General features: G+C 52.1%; 1 protein-coding gene across 6 annotated transcripts in view; it reads right to left on the bottom strand.

The window, feature by feature from the left end:
• Positions 1-14,025, bottom strand: part of COL6A3 (collagen type VI alpha 3 chain) — a 79,360-nt gene that overhangs the window by 38,968 nt on the left and 26,367 nt on the right. For 5 of the 6 annotated variants that reach the window (XM_073217925.1, XM_017675683.3, XM_073217926.1 and 2 more), the window contains 5 exons: positions 9,354-9,938; positions 7,076-7,675; positions 5,263-5,835; positions 3,223-3,831; positions 741-1,346 (listed from right to left, as the gene is read on the bottom strand). In XM_073217925.1, coding sequence (XP_073074026.1) covers positions 741-1,346; positions 3,223-3,831; positions 5,263-5,835; positions 7,076-7,675; positions 9,354-9,938 — 2,973 coding nt within the window. The remainder of the gene's footprint in view (positions 1-740; positions 1,347-3,222; positions 3,832-5,262; positions 5,836-7,075; positions 7,676-9,353; positions 9,939-14,025) is intronic. The other variant, XM_017675688.3, reaches the window with a different exon arrangement.

Genomic DNA, 14,025 nt, shown 5'->3' with positions numbered 1-14,025 from the left:
TGAATCCATTTTTTTACATATTAAATTAATTCAGAATCTCTGGAAAAGATAAGCCATGTTTTCCCCTTAGAATTTTAAGTACTTTTTATTAAATGTACTTAAAAACGATGCCATTTTATTAAAATACTCATATGCTGTCACTCAACAAATTCCAACTGTCTTTTGCCTAAAAATCACTGGGTTACTTATACTGGAAACAGAGCCCAGCAAAAGCAGAGCAAGTCATGGAATCGAATAGTTTTACATTGAGAAAGAGGAAAGCTAGCCCAGCACACACAGCCAGGAGCTGGGCTCTCCTGCAGAACCTAAAAGACATCACAGAACTTCAACAGCAGAATCGTGCGTAAACACTGACAGAACGAAGACAAAAATAACCAAACATCCCGATACCTTGGCCAACTGGAGCAACAGCCGCTTCTTTACCAATTACAGATTTAGCCGTAAAATTAAGTAGGATACGCAATCATAGAATTACTTCCACAGCTCGGCAACATCCGATCCAAGGGAAACTCCCACTTCCTTAAGACGCCCGCAAAATCACCCAGCGCACACTCAGACCCTAGCACAAGTGCTTTCTAACGCCCCTACAGAAGCACCCCATGGTTCCCTGTCATGGGCAGCCCTGCCCCCCACAACATGCATAGACCCAACTGGTCCAATCCCAGGTGTAAGCACTCTGGATCTTTGAGCCTATTACAGCAAAAATACTCAAAGAACAATTACGCCACACCCAGTCTTACCCGGAGGAGGATAGCGGGTGCTGGCCAGGATCTGCTGTATCTGCTCTGCCGTCAGGGTCCTGATGGGGGTCAGGAGCTTCTGCTCCAGGCTGGGCAGCTCCCGGAAGGTGCTCACGGAGAACACGTACTCAGGGCTCAGGGAGATCTTGGCCAGCTCCTCCTGGTCTGCGTGCCTTGCCACAGTGAATGGCGCCACACCAAACTGCTTGAGCTCAGCTGCCGACTCATCCACCTCATCGTCCGACTTCCCAGACAAAACGAGGACCAGGAACTGAGGGACACCCTCTTCGATCCGGCTCCCCAGGGGCCTCTTGAAGATGTTCCTTGACACGTACTCCAGGGCACCCCCAAGGTTGATCTGCCTCCCGCCCTTGGGCCGCAGCCTCCTCACTGCGTTCTGCACTTCGTCCTTGCTGGTGTGGGCATTCAGCAGGAACTCCACCCTGGGGTCCTCGCTGAACTGGATGACGGCCACCCGGGTCGTGTCGAAACCCACGTCCAGGTAGTCGACCAGCCTCTCGATGAGGGTGCGGACGTGCTGGAACTCAGGGCCAGCGCTTTGGGACCCATCGATGAGGAAGACCACGTCCTTCTTGCCGCCAACACCTGCAATCAAATGTTAAGGTGGGCTTCGCCTTCCCGGGCACCAAACTCTGACTGTTAACAGACCACCTCCCAGTCTGTCAAGGAATCACCAGCTGATGGGCAAATATCCCAATTCTGCTTTTTTAAGTATTGTAGTTAAAATACCAGTCCCGGGAGCGAGTCGTGGCGTTTCAGTGATTACAAGTCAGGGAGAAGAGGAGGGTTACCAGGCGGAGTGCCCTTGACAAGGGCACTTTCCACGGGGCAGTGAGGGCGAATGGCGGACCGAGACAGCTCAGAGAGGACGTGTACCTGGGAAACTCTTTTAAAAGGGGACTGTGGCATTGCTGGGGGCGGGAAGCAGAGTGTCAGAGTTTTGAAGAGAGGAGGAAAAGCAGTGCGTTCGTGTCATGGGGGGCTCATCCTGCCCACCCACAGTGGGGAACTGATGGCTCAGGGGAGCGGACTGCAGACAGGGCCTGGCTTAGGCAGAGGGGCAGGTGCCCGAGGAGCGAGGCTGGGGGAGAGTGTGTGGAGCTCCCAGAATGCCGCCAGATGGACCTGCGCCTCACCACATGGGGCTCAAGAGCACCCCTCAGGGGAAGCTGGGCGGGGCGGGGCCCAGGAGCAGCAGCAGGGGGCGAGGGGGAGGTAGGAAAGAGTCATTTGGGAGAGGGGAGAGCGCTGCGGCGGGATCGTGTTTCCGTAGAAATAGACGCTTGCATTTAAAGTAAAGAAGCTGCACATACATGATGGGGGTGTCTCTAAAGGGCACTCTTGTGAACACTGGAACCCAAAATGTGCCCAAGAAACGAAAGCTGGCAGTCAAATCAGTTTGAGAAGTTTTACATTTCCCAGACTGCAGTCAGATCAGTTTGAGAAATGTCACACTTCCCAAATGTGAAACGGGAATGACAAAGCACATCAGCTAGGGAAAGAAAACCCTCTCTCACTCTGTCTACCCCACCATCTCCCAGATGGACTCGGCCGTGGACTTCATAGCACTCCGTGGGGGCCGGCAGGCATGCCACTCTCAGGGCTCTGTGCACCCCTCTTCCTGCCGTCCCCAAGGGCAGTGTGGCCTGCGTCTGACCCTCCCCTCACTTGCTTCCACACCCCCCCTTTCTCCCCTGCCCTTCCTTTCTCGCCTCTCCATGCCATGAGGCCGTGGCTCGTACTCTGTGGAATGTAAGCCATGGGAGGTAAGGACACAGCTGCCTCTTGGGCACCAGGCGCCCCGCCACCTGCGCAGGAGGGCGGGTCCTCAGCGGCCGTCTTGGAGGGCATGGATGCCCCTCAGCCGTCCTCCTTCCAGCGGCCGGGGCTCCCACCGCTGCCCGGTGTACTGTCACCAGGCACAGCAAAGCAAACAGGAAGGAGGAAAGTGAAGAAGCCCTGGTCTAAGCACCAGGCAGCCTTCCTGCCAGTCCAGACACTTCTCAGCACTGAGCAGGTCCAAAGCAGTCTTCATACTTTGGCTCTGGAAATACCAATATTTCAGAGACGGTGCCCCGACTTCGCAGGGCACCTGCGGTCAGACTCCCTCTCGGATCACAGGAGGCTGCGGCTAGACCTACCAGAGCAGCCCAGGATGGACAGGGAACTCAAGTGTCTACACAGAAGGCTTTATGCAGAGTTGGGGGGTCTGCACTATAAGTCAAGCATGTTTCCCTCTTCAAGATTTAATTTGGCCAAAAACATGAATCTTAGTATCTCCAAGAGCCTCTGGCATTTCTGGCCGCCAAGACCAGGGCACGTGGATTCCAGCTCTTCATGCAGCTCTTGTTTTCGCTCCACATAGCAGAGGAAACAAAACTGAGGACACGCCGGAGCCCGCAGTCTGAACACCCAGCCCCAGATATTTCAGGAACAATGACCCAAACCACCCCCTCCTTACCTGGGCTTGTCGGCGAGGAGAAAACTGGCTGGAGCTTGCTCAGCTCTTCACGGCTGAGCTGGGCCACTCTCTCAGTGACGACCTGCTGGACAGTCCCCAGCTGCCGGAAGGTGGGAATGGCCACAGCGAAGTCTGGGATAAAGGAGATGGTCTGCAGCTCTGCGATGTCGGCGTTCCCCACGCCGATGCCGATGGGCACTGCCCCTCCCCTCTTCAGGACCACCGAGGGGCCCCACACATCATCCCCAGACCTGTCGGCTGTGAGGACTATCAGCAGCTGGGGGACACCTTCTGCCATCCTGCTTCCAGCCGAGCTGATCAGGATATTCCTCAGGACGAAGTCCAGGGCGGCCCCGGTGTTGGGCGTTGGCCCTCCCAGCAGGGTCAGGCTGCGTATGGCATCGACCACACTCTGCTGGTCCATGAATGAGTTCAGGTAGAACTCGGGTCTGGTCCGGTCACTGTACTGCACTACGGCCACCCGGACCCGGTCCGGGCCCACATCCAGGCTCTCCACCACTCTCTGGACAAACTCTTTCAGCAGAGGGAAGCCGCTCCTGACACCCTCGGAGCCGTCAATCAGAAACACCACGTCCTTTTCACCTGAAGCTGGGAGGAAGACAGACGCGATGACTCCCACGGGACGTAAGAGGGACAACTTCCTGCTGACTGTGGTGGGCTAAACAATACATGAAATCAATGACTTGATATCCCCACAGAGATAGCCGATTCAGAACCCCCTAACTTGTGAACCGGACTTTGTTGATGTGATAACGAATTTGGGCGTTGGGGGGATTATGCTGGGTTATCCATGTGGACCCAATATAACCAGTCATGTGTCTTTGTAAGAGGGAGACAAGGATGGGTCACAAGTCAGAGGAGCGAGAAGCTACCACACTGCTGGCTTGGCAGGTGGGGAGGGGCCGTAAACCAAGCACCCCAGGGACCTCTGGATGCTGGAAAGGCCAGGAATGGACACTCTGCTAGAACTCCAGAAGGTCCTCGATCTTGTTGACACTTTGATTTTAGCCCGCTGCCTCTGGTTTCCTCTGTCTGAACTCTAAAACTGCAAGATAATGAATTCATTTGTTTTAAGCCACTGAATGTATGGCAATTTGTTATACCAGCGATTGGAAAGAAACATACGAGTCTATATAGATTGCCCTTTTATTTTAGAGCAGTTCAATGCTTGAGCAGTACTATGAACTTTAAAAAGTATACTCAAAAAAAGTTGTTTATGGGGGAGTGAGAAATGGGAGGGCCACACCTGCATAGCCACTACGGCATCGTACAGACAGGTTTCCAGTGATTCACCGCCAGCCACGCGGATCGATGGGAGAAAGACTAACCCAGATGTCTGGGTTACAATTCAGACCCAACAGCGTATGGTCCCAAAAGTCAGCATGAAGCTCCAGATTCTCAGTTTTTGATCAAAAGGATTCTATATGAAATCAATCGCTCTTTTCACTGCATTTTTATCAACAAATGGAAAATGGTTAAACACAGTCGTGGTAATGTAGATGGGCAGTTGCAAATTTTAATATGTTTCTGGTGGGAATTTCTCTGCCTCTCATCATGCCTTATATTCTCAGTGAATGTAGGGAATGAATCATAACAATCATAACACAGAGACACCCACTTAAGATAAGACATTGAGGCGATACCAGAGGAAGACGGCTCTAGCTGCAATGTTACTATGTTATACAGCTTTTAGTATAGAATCAAAGTTGTGTTTCTTGAAATGGTTTTTAACTATTAATAGGTCTAAATGCCTGTACTATCTTATTATAGTATAGTATCTTATTATAGTATAGAAATAATAAGATATCCTTAAAAATAATCACCCTGATCCTTCTGTGTTGCAGGCAAAGTGGGGAAAGGAAGTCATATTCCACTGTTCCTGCAGGAACGAACTATTAATTTTCCTTCTTCCCTGGAGACCCAAGGAGGGCTTCTGTCTGAGGGACTGGAGCCAGCTGCCTGCCATCAACCACGTATTGGAAACCCAGGCTGCAGAGCAACCAGCCTGCTATGTCATACCTGGGGTTGGTGCCCCATTGTGCACTGATTTTAAGAGATTCACGATCTGTGGTTGCAGGTCTCCGATCTTGGGAAGTGACTCTGCAGCCAGGATGAAGGCAGGGGACAGCACCACCAGCTCTAGCTCGGCAGGGTCTGCGTTCTTGGCCTGTAGCACGAAAGGCACCACCCCGCTCTGTTTCAGGCTGAGGGCTGGCCTGTCCACCCGGTCTGACGACCGTCCCGCAACCAACAGCACCAGGAACTGAAGCACCCCCTCCTCGATCCGGCTCCCGGCAGACTTCACAAAGATGTGTCTCTGGGCGTAGTCCAGGGCGTAGCCCAAGTTGAGGGCCTTGCCCGTCTTGATCTTCATTCTCTTCACCAGATTTAGGATTTCAGGCTTATTCTGGTGTTCGTTAAAATGGGACTCCACCCTGACATCATCACTGTACTGAGCTACCGCTATCCGGGTCCCGTCCGGTTTCACATCAAGCTCGTCAATAACCTTGTAGAGAAAGTCTCGGACAGCAGGGAACTGGCCCACGAGATTGGCCGAGCCATCAAAGAGGAACAGAATGTCTCGCTTGCTTTCTGCAAGGAAAGGAGGTTAGGACACAGTAAGGGACAAGAACACAGCAGGTGCCACGCTGACACCACCAGCCCAGCGCCACCAGCCTTTGGTAACGGGAGTGCATGAATTCATCTGAGGGCCACTGTACCACCCAGGGAAGAGGAAAGCCACCCTGGCTATCATTAAAACATCCCGTTTCAAAGCTATGCATATTTTCAAAGCACTGGAACAACCAGAAAGATCTTCCCAGTCCAGCATCAGGCTTGTTCAACAAAACGAGACCATGAAAGGCCCTGGAGGATTCTGCTCTTGCATATGTGCAACTACCCCAGGAGAACAGTGTTTTTGAATTGTTATAAATTATTGAAAATGTGGTCCTTATTGTCCTTCTGCTGAAAAATTTACTTGTGTCTTGTCACAAAGGCTGCAATGGGGTAACTACCTAAGGATATACCACATCTGCTCTAACTGGATTATCTTTTCATTAAGCTTGAGCTTGTTAGGACCCAAAATAGTGCCCACCATGGCTCTGAGTGTGGGTCCGGCTCTCTGTCAGCACTTTCCAACCTGCTGCAATCAGAGCATGGAGGACACGGGTGGCTGCGCCCCGTGGGCCACACCATGTAATGTGGTGCTGCTTTCAGCCCAGTTTGGGGAACTATCTTGATCTGCCTTCAGTTGGATCAGTCTTGTTGCCCCATCTGTGTGATGCAGAGAGCTGAATGTCTGAGGCATCCCTATTAATTCGCCATCAGCAGCAGCAGCCAGACTTCCTTTGGAAACCATTTCACCATCCCATAGAGACACAGCCTTTGCTGGGTTCATAACAAATCACTTTCTACATACAGTGGATTTGAAACATAAAAATTATCATATACAAATTTTGCAATGTTAAATGATCCCCGTGCATACTCAGGTATGAAGGGGAATCGGTCTCTCCTGCTCTCTCACTTCCATCTGGATTTGCACTCCAGAATCTTCACAGGCTTTGGGCAAAACAAAAAAAACTTCTGAATAAAGGGTGGGATAAGATGAGAGGAACATAAGCTGGATTTTCTAGACTTCCTTTCACTAATAAACACCCTTTAGACAGGGACTCTATACTTGCTGGCACAGTGTCTGAAACCCCCATTAAAATACTTCAACCAAACTGGGCCAGTGGTCTTTCTACGGTTCACCACACTCCTGGGCTCAGATGGGCCACTTGCCCACTGGGGATGTCTTGGGGGGAAGGGAGCCCATGCAGCGGGGTTGCTTTACCTGGCTGGGCGAGTGGAACTTCCTCCACACCGCCACTAACATATGTGGTTAGGGGCTGAATCAGCTGCTGAGGCAAAGCTGGCAGGGAGCTGAAATCATCCATGAGGTACACCAGGCTCGGGTTAAAAGCAATGTGCTCAAGCTCGGCCTTACTGGCCTGGCCAGCGCCCACACAGAAAGTGAGGACACCGGCGCGTGCCAGGGCGTTGGCGGCCTGCAGGTAGGGGTCCTGAGCCTGCCCAGCTGTGAGCAGCACCAGCAGCTGTGGCACGTGTTCCCGGATCCGGCTGCCGCCAGCTTCGCTGAAGTGGTTGGCACGGACATAGCTTAGGGCAGAGCCGGTGTTCAGGCCCGAACCCCCCTTGAGCTGCAGCTGCCTCAGGTGAGCAAGCAAATCTGACTTTGTCTGGTAAGTGTCTAGAGAGAACTCCGTTACGGGAGTGTCACTGAATTGCACTAAACCAACACGAATATTGTCGCTTCCAACATCAAGGCTGTTAACTACGTTCATTACAAAGTCCCGCACGTAAGGGAAATTGGCCTTTCCAACGTTGACCGATCCATCCAAAAGAAAGATGATATCCCTTTTGTTTACGTGAACTGCAGTGGAGCACAGAAAACAAAGTGAGACATACACAACCACGGAGGGTCTTCTCATGTGTGCTTACGACACGGGCACACATGCCAACATTAGAACACACAGACAATCAGAGGCAAAGCACGTCCGTCCTGCAAAATATGGCAAAAGGTTGCATATTTTCTCTAGAGCGGCCGGTGTTTGAGAGGCATATTGACAGCCAAGTTTACGAAACTAACTTGGCCCACAGAGGGATACAGTGCCACAGTTAGAATGTCTGCGACCAACAGAAATGACCCGAGTCCTTGAAACAGAACGTCCCTTCCCTCAAAATGAATTCCCCTGTGCCTTTCTGCCCTGCTTCTGTTCATGGCTACAGTCACAGCCAGGTTTACGTGTGTGAGACTGGATCCTCCTAGGGCCACCTCTGCACGTTTGCAGAGAGATTTTCACTTAGAGATAGCTTAGAAGTGTTAGCCCAAAATAATCTGAGGTCATGAGTTCCTGAAGGCTCAAACAAAAATTAACACAATGAGGCTGTTCTCATCACGAGGTATTCCCAGGCCCACTCGCGGGTCGCTCCTCACTGGGACTCTACTGTCGGGAGTCACAGCATTGCCAGGCCATAATCCAACAAAGTGCCCGTGGGAATTCCTCCCGAGGGAGATTACAGGATCCTGGGTCATGTCAGGATACAGGGAGATTCTTTGCTATGCTTGACTAATGTTATACATGTGAAGAATCAAAAGCATGATCCTCAAATTAGAAGATGTGCACAAACATGTTTAGTACATGCCTTTTAAAAATGACTTCCAATTTCTTCCCTGGCGTCTCACTAAAATTTAGATCTAACAGTTAATTTTATCCTACATTCTATCAAATTCAACTTTGGCTATGAAAGTGTGGATTAGAAGTTTTAAGGAAATTAAAAGAAAGGGGGAGAAGGGGTGAGAAGGCCCGAGGGCCTGAGGTCAAAGCATGCATGCATTCGTGCAACATGGGTCATGCAACAAGCAGTGCTCCTGTGGCAAAGGCTGTGAGGTAGGAAAGGTCGTGTCCGTGATATGCATCTTCATTAAGGACGGTGACTTGTACTTATCCGCTTTGTAAGCTCAGAGGCCTGTGTGGTGTCTTTGATTATCACATTAAAAGAGGGATTCAAAGAACCAGTGGGTGTTTCCCATCACACCCCTTCGTTCACTGTGCTTTCAACTGAAGGAAACCCCTTCAAGAGAGTGGACAGGTTCAGGCACTCAGAGGTGTGCTGCCAGCTCAGGAAAGGAAGGGTCCAGCTACGTCTTGGTGGAGGGAGAAGGAGGTCAGACAGGCACCCCAGGAGGAGCAGGGCACTGGGACCTACAAGACTAGGAGCTGAGAAGTGACCCTCTTGGCAGGAAGCTCCAAAGACAGGCAGTCCCTGGTCCTCTGGTTTACGTCGTGGGATTTTTAAGTCATGACATTTGAAATCATACAGTTCTTAGCATATGATATTGAAGACATATAGTTGCTTCTTATGACATGTAAGTCATACATATCCCAACTCAGGGTAAAAGGAAACCTGAAATACATCGTGTCTACTGCTGCTGCTTCCATCATTTAAGAGTTTGTCTCTTAGCTGAACACAAACAGAACTTTGTTTCGTTTCTCAAAGGCTCTGCCCAGAGGTCCCCTACTGTGGGTCTGACACCCTCCCCACCATACCTTCAGTGGTTCCAGAGAGGGTCCTGAGAGGTGCCAGCAGGCCGGGAAGCATGCCTTGCAAAGGGGCGGCTCGGAACTCAGCAGGGATGAACACCAGGGAGGAATCAAAAGCAATTTCTTCCAGCTCAGCCTGGTCGGCACCCTTGTTCCCAATGGCAAACGTCATGATGCCGCTTCTCTTCAGCTCCTGGGCAGGCTGGCTGACTCCATCCAGCGACTTACCGCCTGTGATTAGCACCAAAAGCTTAGGGACCCCCTCGGCGGCCCGGTAGCCAGCAGCACTAGTGAACAGGTTGTTCCGAACGAAGTCCAGGGCAGAGCCTGTGTACAGGACTGAACCCTCCATGGGTCTCATTTTCCGCACAGCGGTCATGACTTCCCTTTTATTGGGGTGGCTGTTGAAATAAAACTCTGGCCTCACGGTGTCTGCATACTGAGCCACTGCCACCTGGACAAGGTCCTGTCCGATCTCCAGTCTCTGGATGACTTTGGTGATGAATTCGCGGACTGCGTGGAAATTGGCCGGTCCCAGCATGGATGAGCCATCCACCAGGAAAACTATGTCCCTCTTGTTGACTTCGATGACTGCAGGTAGCAACGTCAGAAGGTGAATGCAGAGGCCTAACCAATCACATCCAACTATGACTCTACACAGCTCACCCCACCCAAAGGACGCCCGTAGGAAGTCAGTTGGCAGCCCCTTAGGAATTCACCGGAACACATACACTAATTTGTTAAGGCTGCTTCCTTCTCCCATATGGCAGGTTGGCTCCCAACCCACCCCTCTACCCACTCTTAGTACTTTTTACAAAGAGCAGTGGCACAAAAACAAATTTAGTTTTAGTAACCGATTATTTATCATGTCATCACTAAAAAAGTCAGGGAGCCCTTTTCTGCCATAAACCTACAGCTCGGACTTGCGAGGCCAGATGAAGCCATAGCTCAAATAATCACGAAGCCGTGAGCGTCTGCTCGGGGGGCACTTGGCTTCACAAACTGGGCTTCATGACCGCCCACCACCACGCCCAGACGCTGGGAGCATGAACACTCCCATTCCCTTCAGTTCTATTTTCCAAGCCTTGATTTTTCAGAAAGAAAAAAAAAAAACCTGATTACTTAGCAGCATAAAACTTATAAAAAAGAAATCGATGGTGGCACAGAAGTGACCTCATCTAAGAGGCCTGGGTTGTGAAGGTCCTCGGCTACATGCTCAGACTGCCTGAACCGGGAGGCGAACCTCACAGCAAACACACGTGGGCCAGACGGCGGCCTGAGGGTGACCGTGAACTTCCACCCACCTGTTTTATCAGCCTGTAGGCAGCCCGGGACAAAGAATGGTCTGAGGCCACAACCCCCAACCCAAAACCTGCTAGAGCTTCCAAGACTTACAATAACATAAATGGTAAAGCTGAGGCAGGAGTGTTTGCGATATTTAAATAATTGTCTGGACACGAGGAGGCCTCAGTTACCCCATACAGCACACGAATTATCTGTACCACTTGAATTTACGTGACATGCTGACACTATTGGTCCAAACTCTCCTCTTTAAAAGAAAACATCTAAGTGCTACGTAGACACAAAATACGCAGGGACAGGCACATGGGACCACCGCTTTGCCATCGAGTTGTGGCAGAAACAGTAATTCCAAGTCCTCAGTCTCTCAGGAGACCTGCAGGTGGGTGGCATGCGTGCTGCTCTCCGCACTGAAGGAGGCTGAGTGCCACACGCCGCCCCACCGCATACACATAAAAGACACACGTATGCTGTACAGTTAACTGCATGTGTGCTGTTTATGCACATCCAAGAACAGTGACACTGGACACGCTCAACCCCTCCTGCAGCACAGCTGCCAGAGGCTGACACCAGAGCAGAGACCCCTCCACTCAATGACATGCATGTAACATACATGAAGCTGAACAGAAAGACGGACCAACCTTCAGTCCCTGGTGGGGCTGGGTGGCAGCCCTTCTCCCCTCCAGTAAGAGGCTGCCTTCCTCCTGGAGCAGGACGCCAGCCCACACAGAGCCAGCACCTCTCTTTCACACGTTCTGCAGGACTGGGTCTGAAATGCCCCTGTTGGGGGACCACCTGAAGGCCCGCTGACCCCATGGTGACCAACAGCAGCACGCGCCCTACAGCCCGAGGACCCAGGACGGGTGCCTGTCCTCGCTCTCCGATGCTTCTGTTTCCAAGGTCTCCTCGGACACCCCGATCCACCACCTCCCTCGGCGTGGTCTTCCTCTCCACCTAGTCCTACCCTAGCCCTGGCCTAAGAAACAGAGCATGTCCTCCTGCCCCCAGCACCTGCCTAGGGCCCAGCTGGCCTGCGCACCCCCAGAGTCTGCCTCGCCTCTGAAACGTCACTCAGCCACCTTCAGGCCCCCCCACCAGCCTCCTGCAGCCACCTGAGCCCAACTGTCCACCTCCCTGCCAATCAGCCCTTCCTGCCCCACCTGCCTCGCCTGGTGCCCTCAGTCCCTGGTCCTCGCTCCCTCGGAGCTCCCGACAAAGCCGGCCTCTGACCCTCCTCCTGCACCACCCAGGAGCTGGACATTCTTCAGGTGTCACACTGCCAGGCGCTGGCACCTCACGCTCAGAGCCCCCAGGCCGCGGGCGGCCACCAGTCCCAGCCACTGGGCACACGGGGTCTCTGGGGGCGGCACCGTCCCTCCTCCCTGGTCCCTGCTCAGCCTTCCCCACCGGCCAGGCATGGAGACAGTGGAGGCACTCTGGGGGAGCCTCAGCCCCCGTGCGCACCGCGACTCCACGGCAGCCCACCTTCTGTCCTGGCCAGGTCTCCTCTTGTCACCTGTCCCCAGCCACCACCATCGCTCCAGTGAAACCATCCATACGGCCACTAGTGACCTCCATGGGGACACAGGCAGTGGGTGCTCTTGGTGTTCATCCAGCCCAGTTTCTCAGCAGCTGCCTCCCAGGCAGCCTCTCCCCCTCGAGGCTCCAGATGCTGCACTCCTGGGTCTCCCCCTTCCTGGCTGCTCCCCCCCAGCTTCCTTCCCTGCCCAGCGCGCAGCCCAGCCTCTGCAGCCCGGCCGCCGAGGCCTCGGCTCTGTCCCACCCACACTCCCAAACCTGTCCCCCCAACCCACATGCAGTGGTCAGCCCCCAAGGCCATGCCCACCTCACACTTGTCGTGCCCACAGTAGAGCTGCTAGGGCCTACACCCTAGCTAGTCGCTTCTCCAGCCTTCCATGTACCGCAGGGGCCCCAACCCCGCTGCCTCCCTGCAGCTCTGCCAAGAGGCCCAGCTCTCCATGCCGCCCCTGGGACACCTTTTCCCCACTCCTCACCTGCTGGTCACTTTACTGCAGCTTCCTGGAGAGCCTCCCGTGGCCCCCCCACTCACACTATCTTCCCCACTCTTCCCAGCACAACACCCTCATGACCTCGCAGGACTTCTCACACTTGGCATACTCTGTTTGCCGTTGGTTTGGTTTTTCCCACCCATGTTCCCGTCACAGAGCAACGAGCTAGTGGCCACATCTGTCACTGCCTCCAGTGCTTGGCTTAGAGTCCGGCACATACCAGATAGCCAAGAGTATTTGTTGAATATTCACAAATGAATCACAAAGACTAAAGATGACGTTTGTAAATGAGGAGTCGACATCCTAGGTAGCCAGGGAAAACTGCATTGAGGGCAATGCGCTGCCCATAAATTTTAAAAATTTGAAATTTCTCCTGAAACAGAAATGCCTTCATCTACTGTAATATCTTTAAGGTAAATTCAAGAAACTGAAGTCCAGAGAGGTAATGTGGCCTGCCCAGAATCACACAGCTGGTTAACACAAGACCCGGGGACCAACTGCAGTCATGGTGCTCCCTTAGCTTTTACAAAACCTGTGGAAATAATCTGTTTCCAAAAGTATTCAAGCCCAGAGAAACCTTAGTATGTTCCATTCCACTGGGAGGGGTGTCTAGAAATATCAGGAGAATTTTCAGGATGTAATTTCACATCGGTTCTGATTTCTCCCGCATGGCAGTAGGCTTCGTATCACTGGCCATGAAGCCTCAGGCAGGCAGCTGAGCCCACCAGGCAGCGTAGCAGGCACATCTGCCTGATTTCTGACTCCCGCAGCCTGGAGAGCAACTACATTCCCACTCGGATTTTGAAACACATTTGTCAAATGTATGTTCATTATGTTTCTACATCACTTCAATCGGGCTCTTTTGCCAAAGACCCTCCATTTAAGTGTACATCATAATCTCCTCACTCAAAAGAATTACTCCTAAACTTGATAAACCCCCCAAAAATGGTTTTCGTAAATGTTCCACCAGGTGAGAGCTTTGTGATTTCTTACCTTCAGGAGTGCCACTCCCAACACCCCAGCACAGACAGGACTCTGGGGAGACAGCCTCACTTTTCTGTGAGCACACCCCTAGCATGCTGCCTTTCAGAGCCAGGGCCACTGTCCTGGAGTATTTTTGTCAAAGTTGAAGTCTGTTTTTCAGACGACTGACTGGCTTATCAGTAGATGGTACAGTGACATTTAATCGTCTCAAAGTAACAGGTTTCTCTGAGCCTTAAAAGCACACTTTCTTGATGACTCTAACGAGAGCTTTGCCCTCACTTGTGGATCTTGTTTTTTCCAACACGGCTGTAAGCACAGACATCACTTCCAAGAGCTAAGTCATCCAAGAAGGACTCAACGGTGGG

Source organism: Manis javanica, chromosome 12, assembly GCF_040802235.1.
Source record: "Manis javanica isolate MJ-LG chromosome 12, MJ_LKY, whole genome shotgun sequence".
In the NCBI taxonomy this organism is placed as follows: domain Eukaryota; kingdom Metazoa; phylum Chordata; class Mammalia; order Pholidota; family Manidae; genus Manis; species Manis javanica.
This window is presented reverse-complemented; position numbering and strand designations above follow the sequence as displayed.